Consider the following 26,114-nt stretch of genomic DNA (forward strand, 5'->3'; position numbering starts at 1 on the left):
TTGGCTCCTTAACACTCAGTTTCTGTAGGTTCCGTTATGAAATGGGCCCTGTTTGTGATTGAACCTTTCATCAAACAGAAACTGAATTTCTACATTCCAGTAACATGGTTTATGTGCTTGTTGCAGACTCTGACTATCTCATTCCCCAGACTATAGCAGTGCTGAGGAAAGTGAGGACAATATGGAATTATAATCTTTAAGAAAGTGTTGCATTGAGTATTGCAACCTTTTTCTGTATATGTGCATTTATGGATCAAAGAGACAAACCTGTCTCTTTTTATCAGGCGTGTGTACCACTCAACCAAACATATAGCCCAAAATTGTTCCCAGAATTTACCAACTTTTTACAGTACCACTGTGATGAGTATAGGAAATAGGAGCAGGAGTAGGCCATTCGGCCCCTTAACCCATCTCCACCATTCAATTAGATCATGGCTGAACTCCTACCTCATTGTCATTTTTCCTCACTATTCCCCTATCCCTTGATCTATCAATCTCTGCCTTAAACATACTCAATGACTGAGCATTTGCAGTCCTCTGGGGTAGGGGATTCCAAAGATTTATCACCCTCTGAGTGAAGAAGTTCCTCCTCATCCCAGTCCTAAATGAAACAGTGTTAGATGTAACTGTATCTCCATTCACATCTCATTCTGGAGGCCATAGGAATGATCCAATGAACTGGACAGCCTGCTAATGTCATAAAGATAAAGACTGGTGATGTTCCACATACTGAATATATATTTAATAAATGGTAGGGCTGGACTTTTGCCCATGCATAGTCAATGGGTGGAAAATCTAGCCATATTATGCACTTTGAAGGCACACCAAGGACATTTACTGAGTAACACATTAACACTACACCAACTTCAATCCATGAGTGTTATGCTGGATTCATGACTGTGAGTAAATCTCCTGGTTTTTGACTTAACTATTGTAGGGATCCTTTGTCCTTATGAAATTTTACCAATCAGTTCATCCTAGGACATGGGCAATGAATATTTCTGGTGATTCTCTCGGGTTTCATGACTTTGGAAGATTGGAAATGGTTTAGGTGTAAATGGCCTTGATAGTTAAGTGCATGTGAATTAAGGATGCTATAAAAGAAAAGTGTTAGTTATGCAAGTGCCACATAATGCACGGGAGATTCACTTATGCTTTAAGAAAACTTGAGTTATTCCCAGCAACAAATTGTATTTATATAGTGCCCTTTAATGTAATAAAAGGTCAGAAGGCACCTTACTGAAACATTATAAAACAAAATATGACACTGAACCACATAGGGAATTATTTGGGCAGATAACCAAAAGCTTGGTCAAAGAAGTAGGTTTTAAGGAGTGTCATAAAGGAGGAAAGTGAGATGAGAGGTTTAGGGAGGGAGCTTAGGCAGCTGGAAGTGTGACCGCCAATGGCAGAGTGATTAAAGTCAAGGGTGGTGTAAGAAGCCAGAATTAGAGGATTACAGATATCTGAAGGTTGTAAGGCTGGAGGAGAATTCAGAGATAGGGAGAGCAAGGCCATGGAGGGATTTGGTCACATGGATGAGATGTTTAAAAATCGAAGTGTTGTTTAACCGGGGTCTGTGTAGGTCAACAAGCACAAGCTTGATGGGTGAACAACATTTGGTGCAAGTTAGGACGCGAGCAACAGAGTTTTGGATGAACTCAGGTTTACGGAGGATAGAATGTAGGAGGTCAGCCAGGAATACATTGGAATAGCCAAGTCTGGAGGTAACAAAGGCATAAATGAGGGCCTCAGCAGCAAAAGAGCTGAGGCAGGGGCAGAGTCGGGCAATGCTGCAGAGGTGGAAATAGGTCATCTGGGTGATGGCGTGGATATGTGGTTGAAAGCTCATCTTGACTTTAAATAGGACACGAGATTGTTCACAAACTGGTTGGCGTGCGGGTGCAATCGGCGGTCCTGGGAGTAGCCAGGGTATGGACTGCCGCCTGCGATTGGCCCCCGACCACGATTTCACACTGGCTGGCCAATAACCGGCCATACAGTGTGAAGCGCGCGCTGAAATGCTCAGCGCTGCCGGGGTGGGGACGGGAGGAGGGAGGGCACTGACATAAGCACAGGCGTGGGGGAGTGCGGGATGAAAGCTCCCTGAAGGCAGAGAGCTGCCTCGGGGAGCTGAAGACTTCAAAACAATTAAATAAATATTTTAAAATCCGGAAAGAAATGTCCACGAAACAGAATCAGTCACCTGAACATATAAATCATGAAAATTCTGCCCATACATTTTTTAAAATTTAATAACGGAAACCTCATCCCGCCCTTGGATGAGGTTTCATCAAAAATGCAAAGTCCGCCTGGCAGATTCGCCCGTCCAACAACTGTAAGGTTGTACTGACCATGAAAACGTGGGGACAATCGGAACCAAACCAACTTTAATTGTCTTCTCAATTGTCGGCGGGCGCGCTTCTGACACTCGTGCATGCCCGCCAACCGAAATATCACACGAGCGTGACATGACGTTGGGACATGACGTTGGGACACTCGCCCAACGTCATCATGCACGATTTTGCGTCCGATCGGGTCGGGCGTGCACCCCCACGCCGACCTAAAAATTCTGCCCTATAGTTTGGGTAACGTTTCTTCTGTCGTGACATTGTGAATTTCTGCTCCCGTAAGTTATCCTTGAGGGCACCACTCCCCATTTATAATGTCACAGCAGTAGAACTTTGCGATCTCAAAATACTTGTTGCCAGGTTCATGCCAACTAATCATTTTAAGAACGGATGACAGGGGCTGATTGGCAAGCACTACTAAATTTACAGTTATCTTTATGACATGTATCAGTACAGTATGTGACAGTTCAGTGGATCACAGCTCTGCTTTAATTTTCTTAATTAAAACTGAAAGCACTCCTTGATTCCGGTTGGCTTGGCTGAGTCTTGCTCCACTTGGATGATACAGCTGATAATGCAACAAGTTTAAACATAAGCAGGATAATTTGGATGTATACATGCAGAAACATCACTTATCAGTCGTTATCAACTCACAGATTTTAAGAAAGCACATTAATGTGCTTAATCTATAAGAGGTGTGCACAAGAGAGGTTTAACTTCTACTGATTTTAAAAGGATAAACTGCTGTCCAATAAATTTGATTGATGCAAAATCTCTACTAACATTTTCTAAATATAAATGTGTATTTTATACACTGAAGAACCATTGCTTTGGTCAAAATGCAAATCATAAAACGAGGTGAATGATTTCTAAACAGGTGTGAGGTTTAACTCAAATATTACGGTAATGAAATCCCTGCATTAAGCAAATATTTCCTAAGTTACAGTTTCTACCTTAGTCAGAACTGGTAGAGCCAGTCTTGTTATCAGTTGTTGTCTTTCCCAAACTAGATTATAAAATGGGATTGCAGTGTATGGTGTAGTGCTGCATTGTGAGTCAGTTGCCCTGTGTGATTCAGCAGAGGTTCACTTGTGCTAAAATAAGCATGCACGTGGCCACCTTTGTAAATGGAAATTAGAAATGAAGGAATTGTTCTACCCTAATGTTATTGCAAACTGCCAGTTTGTGAACTTGGTAAAGGAGTCACTGTTTCTTTCAGCCTTCGGAAGAGAGTTTGCAAATTCACTGCCTTACAAATAACATCCACTGCCTTAACATGGTAGATGAGAGGACTACATGTTTCAGGCTGTGCTGTAACATTGCAGTTTCTATACATTTTTCCAGTGAATTTATGCTTTTGTGAGACATTTTCATAGGAGCTTTCATAGGAGTAAACTGCTGTTTAGTTATCCCTCGCATGTGATTCATATTGATTATTGATACAATGTGACAAGTTGCTAAAATTGTCCATTTGTCATTTTTAAGATCATATTAACGGTAAGAAGCTTATTTCATTCAAGGCATTTTAAATCCATGCCAGATACCACAGAAATAAAGTGCTACCAATTTTTTGACTGGTTTCTTTACATTGGTATTTTAGTTGAAGCTGTGAGAGAGTTTTGCTTTCTAATATTTGGATTACTATATCTTAGCACTTCGGAAAATTGACATAAAAGATTAATTTGGCTGCTTTGCTATGTGCTTGTATTTGTCTGCAAACTTCACAAAGATGTGTCAGCTTGTCAGGGTTACAACGATTTCATAGGGTGGTTGAATTGTTCTATCATATAAGTAGTTGGAAATTCCTGCATTAATATAAAAACCATTTGATAATATGGGAGCAATGCTCATTTACATCTTGTGATTCATGTACTTTGTGTACCAGGGTGAAAATGAAACTATTTTCTTCTTCCTTAATCAAATGTCATTGACTTGTTGCATGAAATTAATACCTTGTTAAAAATGAACTTTTTTGATTGTTTGTCACAAGGAACTCCTAAAGGGACAGTTTCTCGTTCTAGTGCGTGAGGTGTTGTGTTCAGTTTCTGGTCTGCAAACACACTTTTCAAATGTCAGTAGTCAGATCTTGAGTTCTGTGCCTTTTAATTGCTGAGCTTGCTGACTGGGTAATTTGACTGGGTAATTCTTTTTAAAGGATGTTTACGCTTTGAAAACATTTGTCTAAAGGCAGCTGTGAGGTTTTGTGAAGACTTTTCCCCTCAAGGGAAATCAATTCATTTGATCCAAGTGCCTACTGTTTACGAGAAACCTTTGCTTCTACGTGCTTTGTTTATGTGCCATTCTCTAAGGAGATCCATAACGTTTCCTGTTCCAATCGTAAATTTTAGAAATTCAGACATGATTCAATTTTCTGATGATTTATTAAAGCATGCTTGTGTATTCATAGTGTAATAGATTTTTCTACATGTTGTGTAATTATTTTTAAGACTAGTCTTAAAAGGATGAATATTGGCATTCAAACCTCAGCTGTCACTAGCAATCAGCTAACTCACCTTTCCATTTAAGTCAAAAGTTGTGTCTAAGCTTGCCCAAGAAATATTCTAATTAAAGTGTAGAGTTTGACTGGCTTCCTTCATCTGACTAACGTATCACTTTTCCCTCCTATCTAGCTGCAGTGAGTGTTATGACACATCCAGAGCTGCCCTACCTCTTGGCAGTGTGTGATGAAGAGGATTTGCAAGTTACTGTAGTTCACTACAGCTCAATGGTCTGGCTGGTAATTTGAAAGAACCCTGGGGTACCTGGGAGAAACTTCCTACAGCCTACTTGGCGTGATGAGCAAGTTCACCTTTCAGAACAACAAAGTGATGCAGGACCGCCGGAGTGTTTGTGTCTTCCTTCCAAATGATGAAGCTCTTAACATTATTGTGAACGTAGGTTTTGCCCATTTATCTCTCTATTGATTTTGCTTTCTTAAATGATTAACTGCACTTCTGGTGGTTTCTTCAACATTAAAAATGATGCCTCCACAGTACTGTCATCACAAGGTGTAGTTCTCCCATTTTTATGTTACCTATTATATTCTTAAATGTCATCAAAATAAAAATAACAAGTAGTTTATTCCAAATTGTGATTTTGTGCATGATTGAATTTTAATTTTAAATACATTCAATATTAAAAACTGCAGAAAATCATGACTGATGTTACAGTAACAGACATAGGCATAATATAACACGTGTAAGGTAATATAGCAAATGTTAAATCAAAAAGCTGAGGTTTACTATGAAAAATGATGAGGTGGCCTTACTGCCATTTAACTTATTGTTTAGAAAAGAAGGCACATTTCAAAATCCATTTTAATGTGTTTTGTTTCGTTTCTTTTTATATTGATGCATCATTGCCTGGCAAGAAATGTTGTTGGGCAACCTCTTTATTTTTATCTTCCAATCTGATTCTTGAATAAGCTACTGGAAAGTACATGACTGCAGATGAAGTAACTAGGGCCTTCAAATTATTTCCCTCCCTATCTCTAAAATGCAGCTACCCACCATTTGATGTTTCCATAGCTGAAGTCAAAAGCTTACTTTGTAAAGACTTCAAAGGTGCAAGCCCAAGTCCTGATACACTTTAGCAAAACACATTGGATGGCAACATGTTGAGATACTACGCCAAAAACCAATTTCAATGTTAATTAAATATGCGGCACAATCAGACGGGTACTGATATAAGTCTTATGTAAACTGTTGCTAACACAGTTTGTGTTTGTTTATTATGTCTTAAGCTATCCAAGCCTTTTTCAGTTGTTGCGCAGGGCTTTTGAACAGCTTTGGTAATTGTCAATGATCAAAGGGTTAGAATTTTATGTATTGAAGTTTGAAATAGATGAAGGTACAGGGTTGTGACAAGAGCCCAGAGGAGTGGAATCAGTTTTGGATTGTTCTAACAAAAGCCAGAAGAAATGCAATAGGCTGAATGGTTTCCTGGGCAGCAAACACTATAGGCAGAATTTTGCCCTTGTCGGACAGTCTCGGCGAAGGCGGTCTGGAAGTCGCCTGTGAACGGGCAGGACCGTGATTTCACGCTGGCGGGCCAATCATGTGACTCTGTCACATGAGCAGGGACATGTTATTAATTAAATTTCAAAATTTTTATTCTATTTTTATTCGCTGATGGAAACCTCATCGCACTTGTGGATGAGGTTTCCAAAAAAATGCAAAGGCCACTTGTCCTTTCTGCCTGCCGCCAACTGTAATGTTGGCTGGGCAGCAAAAAATTTCTTTTAATTACCTTTTTAATGGCCTTTGTAGGCCTTTTAATTGTCGACGGGCGCGCTGCTGACTCCGGTGTGCGCCTGCCGACCGAAATATCGCATGAGTGCGTGATGACGTCGGGACGCTCACTCAACGTCATCGCCTGTCATTTTACGCTCGGTTGGGTCGGGCGCTCGCCCGCCTGTCGAGCTAAAAATTCTGCCCTATAGTTCTAAAGACTTAGCCTAAATGCTCGAAGGATCTTTGCAAACAAAAACCTTGTTACAGAAACAAGTAATCACACACACAATTTGGAATCTTACTACAACACAAATTGGACAGAGCAGATCATTATTTTCCTCATTACAACATTCAGCATGTTGAACTGCTGTTCCAAATATTCCTTCTCCTCTTCTGTTCCCAGAATGTTTATTGAAAGAAACCTTGCTAAAATAGTTCACTTGTGCAATTAGTTTCAGATCCCAGGCAAGTGCACAATTAGATTTTTACTCATTCCTAATTTCCTTGCTCTTTTATTGTGGGGACTAAGAAGCTAATCAGTGGGCTCAGAGGAAAGGGAGTATCACTGAAATGGAGACTGACAGTCACTTCAGGTTCCCTGGTACTTAAGTTTATTTTACTTTCTGTAATGAATGGGAGCAACCAGGATCTGGCCTTATCAATGCACAGCATTGTGCATGTGCATATTTTTCTTTGTTTTGCAAATGAGATACAATCCACTTGAGGACAGGAGTCCATTTAGCTAGAAATTTTCCTTAGTTTTTAAAGTTACGTTCTAAAAACTGAGAGAATAGCTCCTTTAATCCATATACTGCATCGATCCATTCCTCCTGTGTGCAGGGAAGAAACTGCCAGATCAGGTTGTGTGCATTAGCCTTCCAAACCCTTTCAATAGTCTTTGAATGCTCATCTTTGACCCAAACATGAATGGGAGGATAATTCCTACCATGAGCAAAAATGCAAAGACAAGTCCATTTGTGACTAAGCGCACATCCATTGTTTGCATACACCTCTACCAATTAGAAGCATCTTTGTACTTGAGACAAGCTGACACATTTTTGAACAATGTGACATTTCTAACTGGCCTTAATATTTTGGCAAGTACTGCAAACAGCTGAAGATTCTCTTCATTACCATCTTACCACGTTTATGTTCACAGAGTCAGAGAATTGTTCCAGTGCAGAAGGAGGCCATTCGGCCCATCATGTCTGCACCGGCCCTCTAAATGAGCATTATGCCTCCGTGCCATTCTCCTGCCTTTTCCCAGTTCCCTTGCACATTGTTTCTATTTACATAATCGTCTAATGCCCTCTGGAATGCCTCAATTGAATCTGCCTCCACCACACTTCAAGGCAGTTCATTCTAGACCCAAACCACTCGCTGTGTGAAAAAGTTTCTTCTCACATCACATTTGTTTCTTTTGAAAATCACTTTAAATCTGTGCCCCATCTACACTATCCATCCATCGCATGATTTTGAACGCCTCTATCAAATCTCCTTTACCCTTCTGCTCTCCAAGGAGAACAGTCCCAACCTCTCCAATCTATCTTCATAACTGAAGTTTCTCATCCCTGGGACCATTCTTGTGAACCTCTTCTGCACTTTGTCCAATGCGTTCACATCCTTCCTATAATATGGTGCCCAGAACTGTACACAATATTCCAGCTGAGGTCTAATTAGTGTCTTATATATGCTCAGCATAACCTCCTTGCTCTTGTACTCAATGTCCCTATTAATAAAGCCCAGGATAGTGTATGCTTTATTATCTGCTCTCTCCACCTGTCCCGCCATCTTCAGTGATCTCTGCACATATACACCCAGGTCTCTCTGCTCCTGTACCCTCCTTAAGAATTGTACCCCTTATTTTATGTTCTTCCTATCAAAATGCATCATCTCACATTTTCTGCATTGGACTTTAATTGCCACATATCTACCCACTCCACCAACTTGCCTATGTCCTCCCACAGTTTACAATGCTTTCAAATTTCGTATCATCTGCAAACTTTGAAATTGTCCCCTGCACACCAAAATCTAGATCATTAATATATATCAGGAAAAGCAAGGGTCCCAATCCACAGCAAACATTCCTCCAGCCCGAAAAATATCCATGTTAACTGGCTTCATTTAATATTATATTGTAAATATTGACATTTTTAATACATCTTTCTACAGTCTAAAATTATTTATAATATCAATAGAAAAAAGCTCAATCTATGAACTAAATTGCTCTGAAAATTGGCATAATTTCCACTTTGTGTCCTCCGTTGAGCAGAGAATATTATTGCAGCTGTGAAAGTGAGCTCGCAATTGCAGTATGTAGTGAGCAATTGAAGTGGCTTCTTTTTAGCATTTTTATCTAAAAACCTGGTAAGATATTGCTTGCTAGGTTTCAGAGTTTCAATTCCTGTGGAGGCAGAGAATCTCAATATTGGAATCTGCCTTTGCTACATACCATCAAAAAAATCATAATGTTTCTGTTTTGTAGGTAAAAGCTTTGTGCCAAGAATTATTCATTCAAGTCTGCGACCTTCTAAGGCTGAAAGACTGTCATCTTTTTGGGCTCAGTGTCATACAAAGTAAGTGAGACTGGACACTGATTATAATTCCACAACAATGAGGTAAAACGTCATCATCTGCAATATATCCGCTTTATTGGAATCATGTAGAGTCCTGCAAGAGTTTTATTCATAATCACACCTTTTATTTTGAATGTGATCTATTCATTATATTTTATCATGCCTAAGCTTTTCCCTTCTGCTCTACTACAATGTGGCATAGTTTAGGCATCACAGAATTCTTTAGTAAAAATATAAATATGGCTGGATATCAGGGAAGAAAACCAAGTAGGAAAGTAAACCCACAAAACAAAAAGGGGGAAAGAAATTTGGTCATTTCCCTGCCTTGAGATCGGTCTTAGACTTACTGGAGTTTGGATTTAAGTGTTGAAAATTGTGGGCGTGTGTTTGTATCTTCAAGCTCTTTAGTTTTTCTACTTAATCCAATCATTTATTTTAATATCTGAAATATTTAAATTTAAATTAAAATTGAAGGGATTCAGCACTTTTAGTAGTCTGTGAGAATACTCCAATGTGATTGGCTGCTTACTCTGCTTGCAGACTGCACTGCTGCACACCTGCAGATCCCCTTGGCTTGGCGGCAGATTTAAACTGTTGTCAGGAAAGGGGAAAACCACACCACAGACTTTACTGGAGCAGCTTTCTTTGAGGGCAGCAGCAAGCGCTGTTACTTTACTGCTGACCACAAAATCCAGCTAAAATCCACATGCTGTACCGCTTTTACACTATACATCAGTTTCAATGACAAGTGCACATACATGTACTTAGATGTTTATTAGAGTTAAAGAGAGCTGCTGTAGCAATTTTGAATTTTTACATAACCGTGCAGGTGGATCTTTGTCATTGTGGCCTGGGTGCTGAGCTTAGGCAGTGAAAAGAGGAAAATCAGGTGAGCAAGTTCACACATCATAATTGGGACCAATGGTGTTCTGTCCATTAACTTCAGTGGAAGAAAATCAGGTGGACTCATGGGGACATGAGAGTCCATCCATCTCATTTACCTCTTTGCACTCTGCCCAGGTAGACAGACTTTATGAAATGATGTTTCAAGTATACTGCAGACAGAAATTGCAGAAACATAAGATAAATAAAGCCTCTTGAGCAGGAATGGGACGTTGATATAATTCACACGTTCTGATCAGTGGGAAAATCAGATCTGTGAACATCCAAACATCCTTAACAATTTCCCATCAATCACGGGCTATTATTGAGTGGAACCATTTTGAGCTCAGGATTAAAAGTCTCCATTCCTTTCTTTGATTAGAAAGGAATCTAAGCAATTTAAAATTCATGGCAGTCATGAATTTGGCACTCTTTGAACTTGCCAAGTTCATTAATGACCTATTGTTAGTCCAGATTTTTCTGTCATCGTTGATCCAAGGCAGAATAAGGAAGAACAATTCGCATTTCTGTAGCACTGTATAGCACTCAGAATTCTCAGCATTTTGCCATAAAATGAATTACTCTGAAGCGCAGTAACTGTTAAAAAGGCAAATTAAACATTAAATAGATTAAGGAAAGAAGAAAATAAGTGCAAATAAAACCAATAATGACATTTGAAAAAAAAATTAATGTATTTTTATATATATATATATATATATATATATATATAGAGAGAGAGAGAGAGCCTTTAACATAATAAAATGTTCCAAGGTCTTTCACAAATATATTATAAAAGAAAATTTGACACCAAACCTGACGACTAAAAGCTTGGTCAAAGAGAGAGGTTTTCAGGAACATCTTAAAGGTGGAGAAAGAGGGGAGAAAGGCAGAGAGGTTTAGGGAAGGAATTCCAGAGCGTAGGGCCTTGAAAGCTGAAGGCACGGCTGCAATGATAGCATGATTAAAAGTGTAGAATAATAGGATTTCAGGTACCTTGAAGGGTTGTGGGACTGGTGGAGATTAGAATGAACATTGTAAAATCGATATGTTGCTTAACCAAGAGCCAGTGTAGGTCAATGAGCATAGGAGTGATGGATGAATGGGGCTTAGCACAAGTTAGGACATGGCAATAGATTTTTAGTTGGCCCAAGGTTTATGAAGGGTAGAACTTTGGGGGTTGGCCAGGAGAGTCAAGCCTAGAGGTAACAAAGGCATGGATGAGGGTTTCAGTAGCAGATGAGCTGAGGGGAGGTGCGATATTATGGAGGTGGAAATTGACTGCCTGAATGATGGCATGGATGTGTGGTCTAACCTCATCTTTGGGTCAAACATGACACCAAAGGTCTGAACCATCGTTGTTGAGTCTCGGACAGTTAACCAGGGAGAGTGATAATCAAGTGCGGAAAGTCACAAAAAATCTTTTTATAAAAACTGAAAAAAATGAAAGCTCTTTTTCATGTGTTAGCAGATTTGGTGAGGCCATGAGCAGCTGAGTTGCAATGTGAAGAAGTTTGAATCACCCTTCAGATGCTTCTTTAACAGGCTGAAAAATGTTTCAAGGTGCTTCAATCAATGCCAAACCAAATATGTAAATATTAGGAGGGGAGGCCAAAAATGTGGTTAGGAAGTTGAGTTTTAATCAGGGTGCAAACACCAAACCCTGGGGCATCCAACTCTGTACTCCCCTCAATCACCAGCCCCCATATTAATTCCTTTAACAAGTGCTGGTTGCTCCTCCCCATCAGCTAGTTGCTTACCCATTCCATGGGTCACTCTAACTACTCATAGCTTTGAGTTTAAATATTATCCTTTTGTTTGGGCCATTTAGATGCCAAGGTACACCAAGGTAGAGCCCACTTGATTGGCACCCCATCCATCACCTTCAACATGCTTTCCCTCCACCACCGATACACAATGGCAGCAGTGTGTACCATATACAAGATACACTGCAGTAACTCACCAAGGCTCCTTCAACAGTACCTTCAAAACCCATGACCTCTATCACCTAGAAGGCAGCAGATGCATTGGGACACCACTATCTGCAAATTCTCCTCCAAGCCAAACTTCATCCTGACTTGGAATTATATTGCAGTTCCTTCACTGTCACTGGGTCACACTCCCTTCCTAACAGCACTGTGGGTGTTCTTACAACACATGGACTGCAGCGGGTTCAAGAAGGCAGCACACCACCACCTTCTCAAGGGCAATTAGGGATGGGCATGCTGGCCTAGCCAGCAATGCCCACATCCCATGAACGAATAAAAAAAAGTAGCAAGAGTTCCACACTCCACTTGTCACTTTCTCAAAGAAATGGAGAAGATTGCTGAGGCAGTATTTTTGCTTCTGAATCTATGGCCTGAATCTTCTGAGCATCGGCAATGCTGTGCAGATTGCCACTGCTCGTGAAGATTCTCCCAGCCCGACGCTGCTGAGCATTTCTTCTGGGATCTTCTGATCCTGGCTGTCTCAGCATCTGCCAGGGAATTCTATCTGAGCGGAGTAGAGTAGGGGAAGATAGGACACACCGTTTTACAGCACCAGCTGCCGCATGGTAAGTTTAAAGGTCCAGTCTTTGAGTGTGGGTTAGTGAATGGGTGATGTGGATAAGTGGATAGGTAGGGGGGTACTCGGGTCAGGTTGGGGGCATTGGATGGTTAGGGAGTAGTATGTCTGGGTTAGTCAGTTTGGGTCGGGGGTATTTGGGTAGTCTGGGGCCATCAATTTGTGTTGGGGGGTAGTTGGGGGTTGTTGGGTCAGGTTAGGGGGGTAGTCGGGTTGGAGGGGATAGTTGGGTTGGGTTGTTGTGGGGAGATGATTGGGGACTGGTTGTAGTGTTACCCAGGTGTTAGATCAGGTTTTAAACTGTCTAACATTTCCCGGGTAACTAGCCAGGCAAGAGGTGTGGATCTGTCCCAAGTCTCCGACTCTAACTCAGAGATAGAGACATTTGCGTAGACTCCTGGGCTGCAGGGGAATTGCCTGTTGAAAGTTTAAACTTCCCAGGCAATTCCCAAGTCGGTCCATGTGTTAGAGCTTCCACAGGGTGCTGACACGCATCTTCTGTTGTACTCCCAGTCTCCAACGATCTGGAGACTGGAAGATTTGAGCTTATGTTGACTGCTGATAATTAGCTTATTGTTGTACAGATGATCTTCACTTACTCCTGATGATCAATTCCATTATTTTACATGGAATAGAGGTGAAACTGATGGATTTATGGTGGCCTTGTTTGTTTTGTCACTGTGTTGGTATATGGCCACCAGATTAGGCTATTGGTGCCTCCCTACTATCTATTGATTCCCTCACACTGCTTGTTAGCGTTTCACAAATCTCCTTCCTAGTCTCCATCTGCACACTAGGATAAACATCACCTAGAGAAACTCAGCAGGTCTAGCAGCATCGGCGGAGAAGAATAAAGTTGACGTTTCGAGTCCTCATGACCCTTCAACAGAACTGAGTAAAATTAGGAGAGGGGTGAAATATAAGCTGGTTTAAGGTGGGGTGGGGGGGTGGGGTGGGGGGAGAGAAGTGGGAGGGGGGGTGGTTGTAGGGACAAGCAAGCAGTGATAGGAGCAGACAAAAGAACAAAGAGGTGTTGAAGGTGGTGATATTATCTAAGAGAATGTGCTAATTAAGAATGGATGGCAGGACACGCAAGGTACAGCTCTAGTGGGGGTGGGGTGAAATAAGACTAACAGGGCATAAAAGGTATAAATTTAAAAATAATGGAAATATGTGGGAAAAGAAAAATCTATATAAATTATTGGAAAAAACAAAAGGGAGGGGGAAGAAACGGAAAGGGGGTGGGGGTGGACGAGGGAGTTCAAGATGAGGGTGTGAGGGCGGATGCGCGGGAGATGGGCCGGACACGGTTGAGGGCCCTGTCAACGACCGTGGGTGGAAAACCTCGGTTAAGGAAGAAGGAGGACATGTCAGAGGAACTGTTTTTGAAGGTAGCATCATCAGAACAGATGTGACGGAGGTGAAGGAACTGAGAGAATGGGATGGAGTCCATAAAGGATGCGGGGTGTGAGGAGCTGTAGCCGAGGTAGCTGTGGGAGTCAGTAGGCTTGTAATGGATATTGGTGGACAGTCTATCACCAGAATTTGAGACAGAGAGGTCAAGGAAGGGAAGGGAAGTGTCAGAGATGGACCATGTGAAAATGATGGAGGGGTGGAGATTGGAAGCAAAATTAATAAATTTTTCCAGGTCCTGACGAGAGCATGCAGCAGCACCGAAGTAATCATTGATGTACCGGAGAAAGAGTTGTGGGAGGGGGCCGGAGTAGGACTGGAACAAGGAATGTTCCACATACCCCGTAAAGAGACAGGCATAGCTGGGGCCCATGCGGGTACCCATAGCCACACCTTTTATTTGGAGGAAGTGAGAGGAGTTAAAGGAGAAATTGTTCAGTGTGAGAACAAGTTCAGCCAGACAGAGGAGAGTAGTGGTGGATGGGGATTGTTCGGGCCTCTGTTTGAGGAGGAAGCTAAGGACCATCAGACCATCCTGGTGAGGGATGGAGGTGTAAAGGGATTGGACATCCATGGTGAAGAGGAGGTGGTTGGGGCCAGGGAACTGGAAATTGTTGATGTGACGTAAGGTGCCAGAGGAATCACGGATGTAGGTGGGAAGGGACTGGACAAGGGGAGAGAGACGGGAGTCAAGATAACGAGAAATGAGTTCTGTGGGGCAGGAACAGGCTGACACGATCGGTCTGCCGGGACAGTCCTGTTTGTGGATTTTGGGTAGGAGGTAGAAGCGGGCCGTCCGAGGTTGGGCAACTATCAGGTTGGAAGCTGTGGAAGGAAGATCTCCAGAGGAGATGAGGTCAGTAACAGCCCTGGAAACAATGGCTTGATGTTCAGTGGTGGGGTCATGGTCCAGGGAGAGGTAGGAGGAAGTGTCTGCGAGTTGACGCTCAGCCTCTGCGGGGTAGAGGTCAGTGCGCCAGACAACAACAGCACCACCCTTGTCAGCGGGTTTGATGACAATGTTAGGGTTGGACCTGAGAGAACGGAGTGCAGTAAGTTCAGAGAGAGACAGATTAGAATGGGTGAGAGGAGCAGAGAAATTGAGACGACTAATGTCACGCCGACAGTTCTCAATGAAAAGATCAAGAGAAGGTAAGAATCCAGAGGGAGGGGTCCAGGTGGATGGAGAATATTGGAGGTGGGTACTTTACAGCCTTCCGGACTGAATATTGAATTCAACAACTTTAGATCTTGAACTCCCTCCTCCATCCCCACCTCCTTTCCGTTTCTTCCCCCATCCCTTTTGTTTTTTCCAATAATTTAAATAGATTTTTCTTTTCCCACCTATTTCCATTATTTTTAAATTTATACCTTTTATGCCCTGTTAGTCTTTCCACCCCACCCCACGAGAGCTGTACCTTGTGTGTCCTGCCATCCATTCTTAATTAGCACATTCTCTTAGATAATATCACCACCTTCAACACCTCTTCGTTCTTTTGTCTTTGACATCTTTTGATTACCTGCTCCTATCACTGCTTGCTTGTCTCTACAACCACCACCACCCACCCCCAACTTCTCTCCCCCCACCCCCCCCCTCCACCTTAAACCAGCTTATATTTCACCACTCTCCTAATTTTACTCAGTTCTGTTGAAGGGTCATGAGGACTCGAAACGTCAACTCTTTTCTTTTCCGCCGATGCTGCCAGACCTGCTGAGTTTTTCCAGGTAATTCTGTTTTTGTTTTGGATTTCCAGCATCCGCTGTTTTTTGTTTTTATAAACATCACCTATCTCTGTCTAGAGCTTTTAACTCATAGGGTGAAGTCATTGATGTTATTTGTGATATCTTTGTTTGGAGAGGGCATGTTTCACAATTCTTCCCATGCGGATACATGCAGAAAGTTGTTATTCAAAATATTTACGATTTTATTCTCATCCTTAGTTTCAGGTCCATTTGTCCCTGCATGGTTTCTAGCTCTTCTCTGGCTGCCCTCTTGCTGTTGTGCTATTGAAGAAGTTTTATTATTATGCTTAACCGCAGCTGCTATGCCTTTTTCCAGTTCTCTCCTTGCCCCTCTTATCATCGTTTTCAACTGTTACCGCATTTTCTTGTTTTGATCCCGTGAACCGTTTTGACTTTCTCCCTCCAGGATTTTTACAGGCCATTTTGTTGTTTTTGAGAATGCTTTTGTCCTACATGCTCACGTTACACCTTTAAAGGTGTTTCTCCGTCCTGACTATTGAACCGTCATGAACAATCTTCCCCAATCTATTTGTTCCCTCTTTTCATCAAAATTAGCCCTTCTAAATTTATACACCAGGTTCCTGGTCTTGGGTGTTTCTGATTCCCAGATTGCGTTGAAGCTATTGTGTTGTGGTTACTGTTTCCCAAGCAGGCCACAGCCTCTACTTCTTGTACATTTGCTGGTCATTAACAATGCCAGACCAAGATGAGCATTGTCTTTTGTGACCACCTTGACACCCCAGGGGCAGGATTTTCAGGCCGTCAGGTGGGCGCGCGCCCGACATGCCCGAGCATGAAATAGAGCGCGATGACGTTAGGCAAGCGTCCTGACATCATCGCGCACTCACGCGATATTTCGGTCAGCGGGTTACGCATGAGAGTCGGCAGCGCGCCCGCTGACAATTCAGAGGCCTATTAAGGCCATTAATGTCGTTGTTAACCTGGATTTTTTGCTGCCCGTCCAACATTACGGTTGGCGGGCGGGTGAATCGGCCAGATGGCCTTCGATTTTTGAGGAAACATTATCCAAGGGCGGGATGAGGTTTCCGATATGAATTGAAGTTTCCGATGTTAATTTTAAAAAATAAAAATGTTTGGGCAGAATTTTTATCATCAATATTGGCTAGCCAGTGTGAAATCGCGGTCGGGGGCTGATCGCAGGCAGCGGCTCTTTTCCAAGCATCTCCCAGGCCTGCCCACTGCGCCCGCCAAACCACTCAAAAATCGTGCCCACGATAAACCTATTACAACCTGTAGCTAGAACATTAACTGTAGAGAACCACAATCTGCTGGATGTAGGGTAAAAAGATACCCAAACTGAATTAAATAAATATCTTGCTTTGGACATGTGGCAGTAGAAGAAGTGGTTTATCTCATGTATCACTTAGACAAATTAAAAATAGCATGATAAGAAAAGGTAGAGTGGCCAGTAAAGAGCTGCTGTGGCCCTGTATGCAGGGACACCTGGGTGGTAAAAAACATTGACCATATGGGAGGTAGAAAGCTTCAAAATGAATGACACTGACCAGATCACTCTAATGCTAAAAATGCAAACTAACACTCTGTGAATGTTACAGGATGCCTGCAATGGGGATTTTGACTGTTAAAAGGTACAATAACAACATATTTATATAACGCCTTTAATATGAAGAAACATCCCAAGGCGTTTCACAGGATCATTTTGAAACAAAGTATGACACTGAGTCAATGAGGAGATATTAAGTCAGATGATCAAAAGTTTGATCAAAGAGGTAGGCTTTAAGGGGTATCATAAAGGAGGAAAGAGAGGTACAGAGGCAGAGAGTGGCAGGGAGGGTATTCCAGAACTTGGGGCCTAGACAACTGAAGGCATGACCACCATTGGTGGAGTGATTATAGTTAGAGGAGCACAGATATCTCAGAGAGTTATGGGACTGGAGGAGATGACAGAGATGGGAGGGACAAAGGCATGGGGGCTTTGGAAAGCAAGGATGAGAATTTTAAAGTCAAGACGTTGCTCGACAGGGAGCCAATGTAGGTCAGTGAGCATAGGGGTGAGAGGGGAAAGAGACATGCTGCGAGTTAAGACATGGACAGCAGAGTTTTGGATGACCTCAAGCTTACAGAGGGTAGAATGTGGGAGACCAGGAGTGTGTCCAGTGGTAACGAAGGCATAAACGAGGGTTTCAGCAGCAGATGACCTGAGACAGGACTGAAGTTGGGTGATGTTATGGAGGTGGAAATAGGTGGCCTTGGTGATGGCATGAATATGAGGTGGAAGCTTATCTCAGGATCAAATGTGACACTGAGGTTGGATTTTCACTACTGAGGCGCATAGCTCGATTCTGGAATTTCATGACTTGAAAGACCTGTCTTGGTTTAAATTTTTGTTCCAGGGTGTCTGGGGCAGGATAGAGCCGGGCCCACTGACCCCAAAAGTAGATCTTAGGTGGCCACAGGGGAAGTGAGTGCCGAGGTGGCTGGTTAAACGCCTTGCAGCAGTTCTCTGAGACTTTGTCCCAGTTGTTTTAGAAGCTGTTAGGCCCTCTAGCCCTCACCCCTCACAGCTCTTACCACCCCATCCAATTCCCATACCCCCCAACCTATCCCCATAGCTTCTCACACCCCCATGTCATCTCATCCATTAACCATTATGGGCAGATCTCAGGAGCCAAGTGGAGATGAAAAAAAACTTCTAACAATCTAATAGAGCTCTCATTCATTCACACTTGATACAGAAAAAAATTCTAATTCATGAAACCAATTCAAAGATTTTAAATCACCTCAAGTGTTCAATCTGTTGTTGCTGTAAAAACAAGCAAACTTTGATTCAGCAACAACAAAGGCAGCTAATCCTTTAATAGCCTCTTCAACCTGTCAATCAAAATGTAAAAGCACAAACCCCAACCTCCACTGAGATAAGTGCTTTTTGAGCTTTAGGAGCTCAACCAAGTATTCATAATGACCTTAGCTATGGGCAGAATCATCCAGATTTGCACTAAATGTAGTAGTGGGCAGAAAAAAGACGTTTTACCCGCCGGCCGCAATGGGTTTGCGCCGTATTGTCCCCTTCCTGTCTCATTAGTTATGCAGCCACAGGAAATGCGCCGTCTTGTTGACAGGCGGTCTCCGATTTGCCCGCCATCCTGTTACCTCACCGCTTTTCCATGCCGGGTGCCATATTTAAACTGCAGCCGTGCGTACAGTTCTCAGTTCTTGCAGTCCAGGACTGCTCATTTGAAGACATGGCCCCAAAATCCAAGAAGAATGCAGCCCCCCGATACAGTGATACAACCCTGCGATGCCTTCAGGACATCATGGAGGCCCACCGCAACATCCTCTACCCCCACTCTGGCCGCAGCAGGCTCATCAGTCTGACCGCTCCAGCTTGGGAGGTGGTGGCAGTGGTGGTCAGTGCCAATGCTGCGCAGAAGAGGTTGGCTATCCAGTGCAGAAAGAGGATGAATGATCTCATCCGTGCTGCCAGGGTAAGGCAACCATCTCATCACACTATACTCACAAGCCTGTCACACATTCACTGGCATCTCACTCATTGCCAGTTCAAAAGCACTCTCTCACACGTACCCTCACATCTCCACCTGGTCTCATCTCCTCTGGAGACTGCCTCCTCAGCCCTCACCATCTTGAGGCCACTTGCACAGATCAACATGTGTTCCCACACACACCCTGGGATACCCTCCTTCCCCAGTACAACTCTCACCCTGCAGCCTCTTCCCTTGCCTGAGGTCACTTCTCTCCCTTCCCCAAGCAAGCTCTAGCCCTGCAGCCATTGAAAAACCACCCCCGCCTTATGGCTGGACTGGTAGGTAGAGACCTGCCCGTGAGCCCCCCCTAAAAGTGATATGATGCTGCCTGTGAAGCCTGGTGCTGATGACTGCGAGTGCTGCCCGAAGCAAGGTGGGCAAACTAAGCTCGAAGTTCCAAGCGAAGTGCAGCTCACCAGGTGCATGTTGCTTACGTACAGTTGTGAAACACGTCGGCATGATCATGCCTGGATGGTCCAGCGTGGGGGGATGATTCCGGCGAGCAGGGCTTATCTGAAATGCTAAAGTATTGAAATTAGGTTCCCGACGTGCGGCGGCGAAAGAGCGCACTCATCTCCCTGAGGCTAAGTGCTGCCTCAGGGAGAACGGCGCCAAATTCAAAAATGTTAGAGATAGAAAAATAAAATTTCCCTGACATGTACCCTCATATGATACTGTCACATGAGTTGGGACGTGTCCATCACTTTTAATTCAACTTTTATTGAATTTTTATCCTGCCCGTGGATGAGGTTTCATGCTTTTTCTGAAGTCCGCCAGGGCTCCCGGCTTGCCCGCCAACCTTAAGGTTGGATGGGCAGGTTCTTTAACTCATGCAATTACTTTTTAAATGGCCTCACTGGGCTGTTGACAGGTCGGCGGGTGCACAGCTGATTCGGCTGCGCCCCCGCCGACCTGAAAATTGAAATGACGCGGGGTGACGTCGGGAGTTTCGCTCGATGTCATCCCGCCTCATTTTACGCATCGACGAGCGGGTCCCGCCCCTGCACGCCGGCCGGGAAATCCTGCCCCAGCTTTTCTTTTAACTCTACCGCTTTAACCTGTGTTATTTTTTTTCATTTTTAAAGGCCTGGGGATTTAAATAACATCAGATCATGACAACTAAACAGACCTTATCTGCCTTTCAGGAGCAATTCCGCACTGCAGGATAACACTCTTGTAACAGCGAAAATAGGGTCTCAGCACCAATTCCAAATGGCCCTGCTCTGTTTGGGTTTCCCAGCTGTGTGATTCACACCCCGCCTCCTTCCCCAGCCAGCAAAAATGGGAACTGTCGGAAATGGGGGCTGAACTTCTGCATCCTGGTCCTGTCCGCCGTTTTTAAAGGTCTCTGCAGTTGGCCTGACTCAGGGGAAATCTGGTCCCAAGGTTGCAAACAAACTGGCTTAATCTCGGGTTGTTGCCGGGGAGGTGGATGGAGTCAATAGCTAGGGAGCCGAGTTTGGAGCCCGGCTGAAGCCAATGGTTTCAATCTTCACCATATTTAACAAATCTTTTAATAAGAGAGGTTTCAGTTAGTTTTTTAACAGTGGATGCCGGCAACCAGAATTGGTCACGGAAGATTGCCTGCCAACATTCCATTAACTGGGGAGGGAAGAGAGATTACAGGGGGTCTTGCAGAAGATAGTGGTGAGGAGGATGAAGGGGAAGAGTTCAGCGCGAGAGAGGTCTAAACTTTCCTTGTGGGGCACTCCTGCATCACTTGGCCACACAAAGGAAAATTGATTACTTAACGATGACACCTTCAGCTTTCTGGTCCTCCCATGCTGACCTCACCTAGTGGAAATGCCAGAGGAGCCAAGTCTAACCTCCATCTATTCAGACCCAAGTTAAAGTCACTGTCAGGGTTCAAGGATTTGATCAAATGCTGATTAGAATACATGAGCAAAAGTCCACGATGAACAGATGTGGTTAAATCAGGGCTTCTTCCCAGCTGGTAAGTAATTGGGGCCATTTTAACCAAGTAGGTAAAGTTAAAATCCCACCCCTTATCTCTGGGCAGCTCCTGTAATAAAAGGTGTTTTTTCATATGCAGATCACTGGCTTGACTCTCAACCTCCTATCAGGAGGACTGATAGTTTTGTTCCTACCTTTCCATGTGTCTCATTTGGGTGATTCTACCAGGGGTATACTCCCACCTGCAGAGTTTTTGAGAACATAGGAACGTGTGTGTGCCTTCTCATCACATCAAGGTGCAATCGCTTGGGAAGGAATCTCATTAAACACTGAATGTTATGTTCATGCATTTTGTCAGTACATACAACTGTAAAGACTTCTTACTGACCAACAATCCAACTGGCCAACAAAAATTGGGATGGCATAGGATAGTTGGAGTGAGACTTGAACCCACAACCTTCCAACAAGCACATTACCCCCTGAGCCATAGTTGATATATTTTCAATTGTAAAGCAGAGGAGAGAAGGAAGTCCTAATGAGCCATGATCAGGGGTGTTTCTGAAATACACACTACGTGATAATTCCATAATGTTACAGCTGATTGTCTCCAGTTCTGACATCTTAGTTCTAATGCTTCTACCATTCGTATATCTTATTTTATTTTTGCTTTTACCCAGTCACTAATTCATGTGAGTTCCTGATTTTCTGTGTTCATTTCTGCTTATTCACTACCTGTACCCTACCATCATTCTTGTTTGAGATCCTCTTTCCTTTGTACGCTCGTCTAGTTTAAATAATTTCTATTGCTATCTCAAAGTCCCTCGCAAGCCTCTACTTGATCTATGGTAAGTTTAACCCATGGGCCGAATCTTCTGAGGGGTGGCAATCACCGTTGGATTGCCTCACCGCTCCTTTTTACTTACCCTGTACTGGAGCTCCACATTTCTCGCCCGGACTTGCGAATTGGAAATGTGGATCATATCTGCTCCTGGAGTTCTTCCCTCGTTGGAGCATCGGGGGAGGCCAAACCATGCCCCCATTTTACGGCACTAGCTGCCAATTTTCAGTAAGTCTTAATATCCCTTTGTTTAAATGCCATTGTTGCCGGAGGTCACCGGTAACAGTTATTGGCTTAGTACAAAGAGGAGAAGAGTCAATTCTCTCTTAACTCTAAATTCACTTTATTCACGTTGTTAGATCATCTGCATATAGCTTATACGTCTGGTTAAATATAGACATGCAGTTTACAGCAGGTTATACAGTTTTATACCCAAAACTAGGATCTAAACGCACACCCACTAGGTTTCTCTGACACTCCCTGAGTGGTCACAGAATATAAAAGCTAATACCCGAAAAGGAGTGCTGACGCTGGCCAGGCGTTCGGTTCTCTCTCTCTTTCAATGTCGTCTCTACGGTGCTGATGTAGGTTCTTCTGCTTCTGCGATGGTTGGTCTCCGGAGTCTTGCTGCTCCACGCCCGAAATCCTTTCAGTCTTATACTGAATTGTATCTCTTCAAACTGTGCTGTATCTCTTCCCGTTGGTTTAGACCTGCTTGCCTGATCTGTGGCATCTTCTCCATTGGCTCTGTTCCAAAACTTGCAATATCACCTCGTTCCCCCCTGTCCAAATAAGGACTCATCACATTTCCTTTGTCTTCAAGGCAGTCAGCTACTTCAGAACTGGTTCTAGACAGTTCAGACCTTGTGCTCAGGTTTCAAAAGTTGCTTTTGCCTGTGTCTGGCAGTTCAGCTGCATGCCACCTGGCCAACACCATTTTGACAAGCTAGGGAGAGAGGCAAGTGGGTGAGGGGATAGGGTGAGTTGGGGGTGGGGTCGGGGCATAGTCAGGTGGGGGGTAGTCAGGGGTTGGGGGTGCAGTGGAAGGTCAGGGGGTAGATGTGGGGGCAAAGGGGGTGGGGAGTTATTTGGGGGAGTGTGGACGTAGTCAGGGGGTTGGGAGTGCAGGGCTGGTTGGAGGGTGGAGGGGTAGTTGGGGGAGGGGAGATGGGGTAGTTGTGGGATGGGGTGGCAGTCGCAAGGTGGGGGAGGGGGCATTGTCAGGGGTGGGCGGGTAGTCTCAGGGTGGCGGGTTAATCGCGAGGTTGGAGAGGGGCTAGTGGGGCTAGTTGGTAGAGTGGGGGAATAGTGGGGTACGGCGGGCAGGAGGTAGTCACGAGGTGGGGAATGGGCATACACGGGGTGGTTGGGTAATTGCGGGGTGGAGGTTATATGCAAGGTCGGGCAGGGTGGAAGTGGGGGTGTAGTGGGTGGTGGGGAGTAGTCGGGGGGGTGGGGGAGTGGGACGTAGTGAGGGTTGTGGGGGCTAGGGGACCTAGTATGAGGTGGGGCATATTTGGGGGCGTGGGTGGTGGTGGGGGTAGTTGGGTGTGTGGTGCCTGAGGGGGCTAGTTGGGGGTAGTGGGCTGTGGAAGGCAGTCGAGGGTTGGGAGGTCTGTGGAGGTATTTGGGATGGGGGTAGCCAGGGGGTATGGGAGGTATTTGGGGGTTGGGGGTAGTCGGGGAGGTAGTGGGGGGTAGTTGGGGGGGTTGGGTGGTAATGGGGAGTAGAGAGGTTGTGGGGGCTTGAGGTGTAGTTGGGGGGTGGGAGTGTAGTCCAAGGGAGGGGGTAGTGGGTGTGGTGTGGGGGGGATTGGGAGGGGAGTCGGGGAGTCAGGTTGGGGGGAGGGTGGTGTCAGTAATATAGATACCGAGGAGTTAGAACTGGTTTTAATTCTTCTAACTTTTCCTGGGTAACTATTCTGCTAAGACAGTCGGAACCATCCGAAGTCTCTGATTTAAATCAGAGTATCGGGTGATTCCCAGTACAGGGTAATTGCCCACCGGATGTTTGAACTTCCCAGGAAATTCCTCTGCGGTCCTTGCGTGAGCACTTCTGGGGGTCCCCTAGTGCCAACCTCCCAGGTACGAACCCCTGAGTTTGGAAGTTCTGGGCCATAGTTTTACTTGCAAAATATTGCTTTCCCCATTGCTACTGATCTCAGGCCACGTCATCTTAAGGCAGTGACAAGGGAAGGCCAGACACAGAATGAAGAGTAAGTTAGCCCTTGCTGTTCATGTTGGCAATTTGTTAAAGTTGTGTTGGGGGTCTTCTGGGATTTAATCATTTGCCTATCTTCTTGGCAAGACAGTGAGATATGGTGGGGAAGGAGTTAAAGAGGAGCAAGGAGAATATATTAAAACAGGGAACATGATATCAATTAAAATTGTATGATGCAAAACCTTAGGATTAGTTTTAAATTAAAAATCATTGAACCCTATTAGAATGTAAAGCGCTAAAGGAGTACACTCACTGTACATTTTCCTAAAAATTAACATAGCCTTAGAATAAATATTTGCCCAGACTTTGCTGAAAAAATAATGATCAGTTCACAGTGTGCACTGTTATCAATGCATAAAAACCCCCAGCAATTTAAGGCAAGGAAAACATACACCATGGGGAGAATTTTTAGCTCAGCGAGCAGCTGCGCACCTGACCCGACCAAGCATAAAATGACGCGTGTCAGGTGAGCGTCCCGATGTCATCACGCACTCGCATGATATTTCGGTCGCTGGGCGCGCGCCGGAGTCAGCAGCGCGCCCGTCAACAATTAAAAGGCCTACGAAGGCCATTAAAAAGTGAATTGAAAGAAGTTTTTTGCTGCCCGTCCAATTTTACAGTTGGGTGGGAAGGCAGAAAGGCCTTTGGATTTTTTAGGAAACCTCATCCACGGGCGGGATGAGGTTTCCAACAGCAAATAAAAATAAAATCAGAATTTTAAAATTGAATTAATAACATGTCCCTGCTCATATGACAGAGTCACATGAGGGGACATGTTTTATAACTTTTTTAATATCTTTATTTCTTATTTTGAAAACTGATCATCTCCCTGAGGCAGCTCTGTGCCTCAGGGAGATTTTCAAGTGCGCACCCACACACATAGGTGAAGTTTGCGCTCACCCTCCCCCCTCCCCTGCTCCCCCCCATCCCCCCTGCACAGGCAGCGCTGAGCGCTGCTGCTCACGTTTCATGCTGGGCGGGCCTTAATTGGCCCACCAGCGCGAAATCGCGGTCCAGCCCCGAACGCGGGCGGCGGTTGGCTTCCCGACCGCTCCCGACGATCCCACCCGACAAGGGAAAACTCCTCCCCTGTATTGGTGAATCTCACAAAATGCTGGACAATTGCATGGCTCCGCTGCTGGCCCCATAAAAGCTACAGCTAACTATCAACTTCCCCGTGAATGTCAAGAAATATTTGTGTTTTCACTGCCGAAAAAAAATTAAACTTGTTACAGAAAGTTATTGCTGCTATTTCACAGCATAATTAAGGACTCTGTTAACGGAGTCATTTCTGATTCAGACAGCCTTCCATCTTGAAACCAGCTAACAAGAAATGATGATTTTTCTGCATATGCCAGATAAAGCTACAGCCAGGATGCAAGTTAAACTGGGGAACACAGAAAAGGAAGTAAATCCTTTACAGAGGGAAAAAAAATCATTAGGAAATACAATTAAATGATAGAAGAGAAAGGAACCAAAGGAAACACAGATTGTCAAGTGATTTACTGGATGCAAATGTCGTTGATTGAGAATGCATGGGCTAGAAACTGGCTGGCAAAGCGAGAAGTATTTCTGACCAGCAGAGACCAAGGTCATCACATTTGATTGGTTGTGAATTGCTATAAAATATTTAGCATTTGTGTGTGGGCTACAGCTGCATTTGGTTCCAGAAATTCATGAATTGAAAAAAACAATCTGAACCCTGGACAGATGGCTGACTTATTTGTATGTTTAAGTGTCATGTTCATAATAACTTATAATCGGACATTTCCCAGCCAGTAAATCTGTGATATTTTAATAAACTTTGTTTAAATAATTAGATGCCCAAGCTGCTACTTCAGAGCTTTGCTAAACTGAA

General features: G+C 44.0%; 1 protein-coding gene across 1 annotated transcript in view; it reads left to right on the forward strand.

Moving 5' to 3' along the window:
* The window catches only part of frmd6 (FERM domain containing 6), a 160,213-nt gene that overhangs the window by 55,012 nt on the left and 79,087 nt on the right, over positions 1–26,114 (forward strand). Inside the window, exons 2-3 of the mRNA XM_078562598.1 lie at positions 4,982–5,245; positions 9,069–9,159. Of these exons, the coding sequence (XP_078418724.1) occupies positions 5,147–5,245; positions 9,069–9,159 (190 nt within the window). The 5' untranslated portion in view covers positions 4,982–5,146. The remainder of the gene's footprint in view (positions 1–4,981; positions 5,246–9,068; positions 9,160–26,114) is intronic.

The sequence above is a fragment of the Cetorhinus maximus genome, chromosome 18 (genome assembly GCF_964194155.1).
Source record: "Cetorhinus maximus chromosome 18, sCetMax3.hap1.1, whole genome shotgun sequence".
In the NCBI taxonomy this organism is placed as follows: Eukaryota; Metazoa; Chordata; class Chondrichthyes; order Lamniformes; family Cetorhinidae; genus Cetorhinus; species Cetorhinus maximus.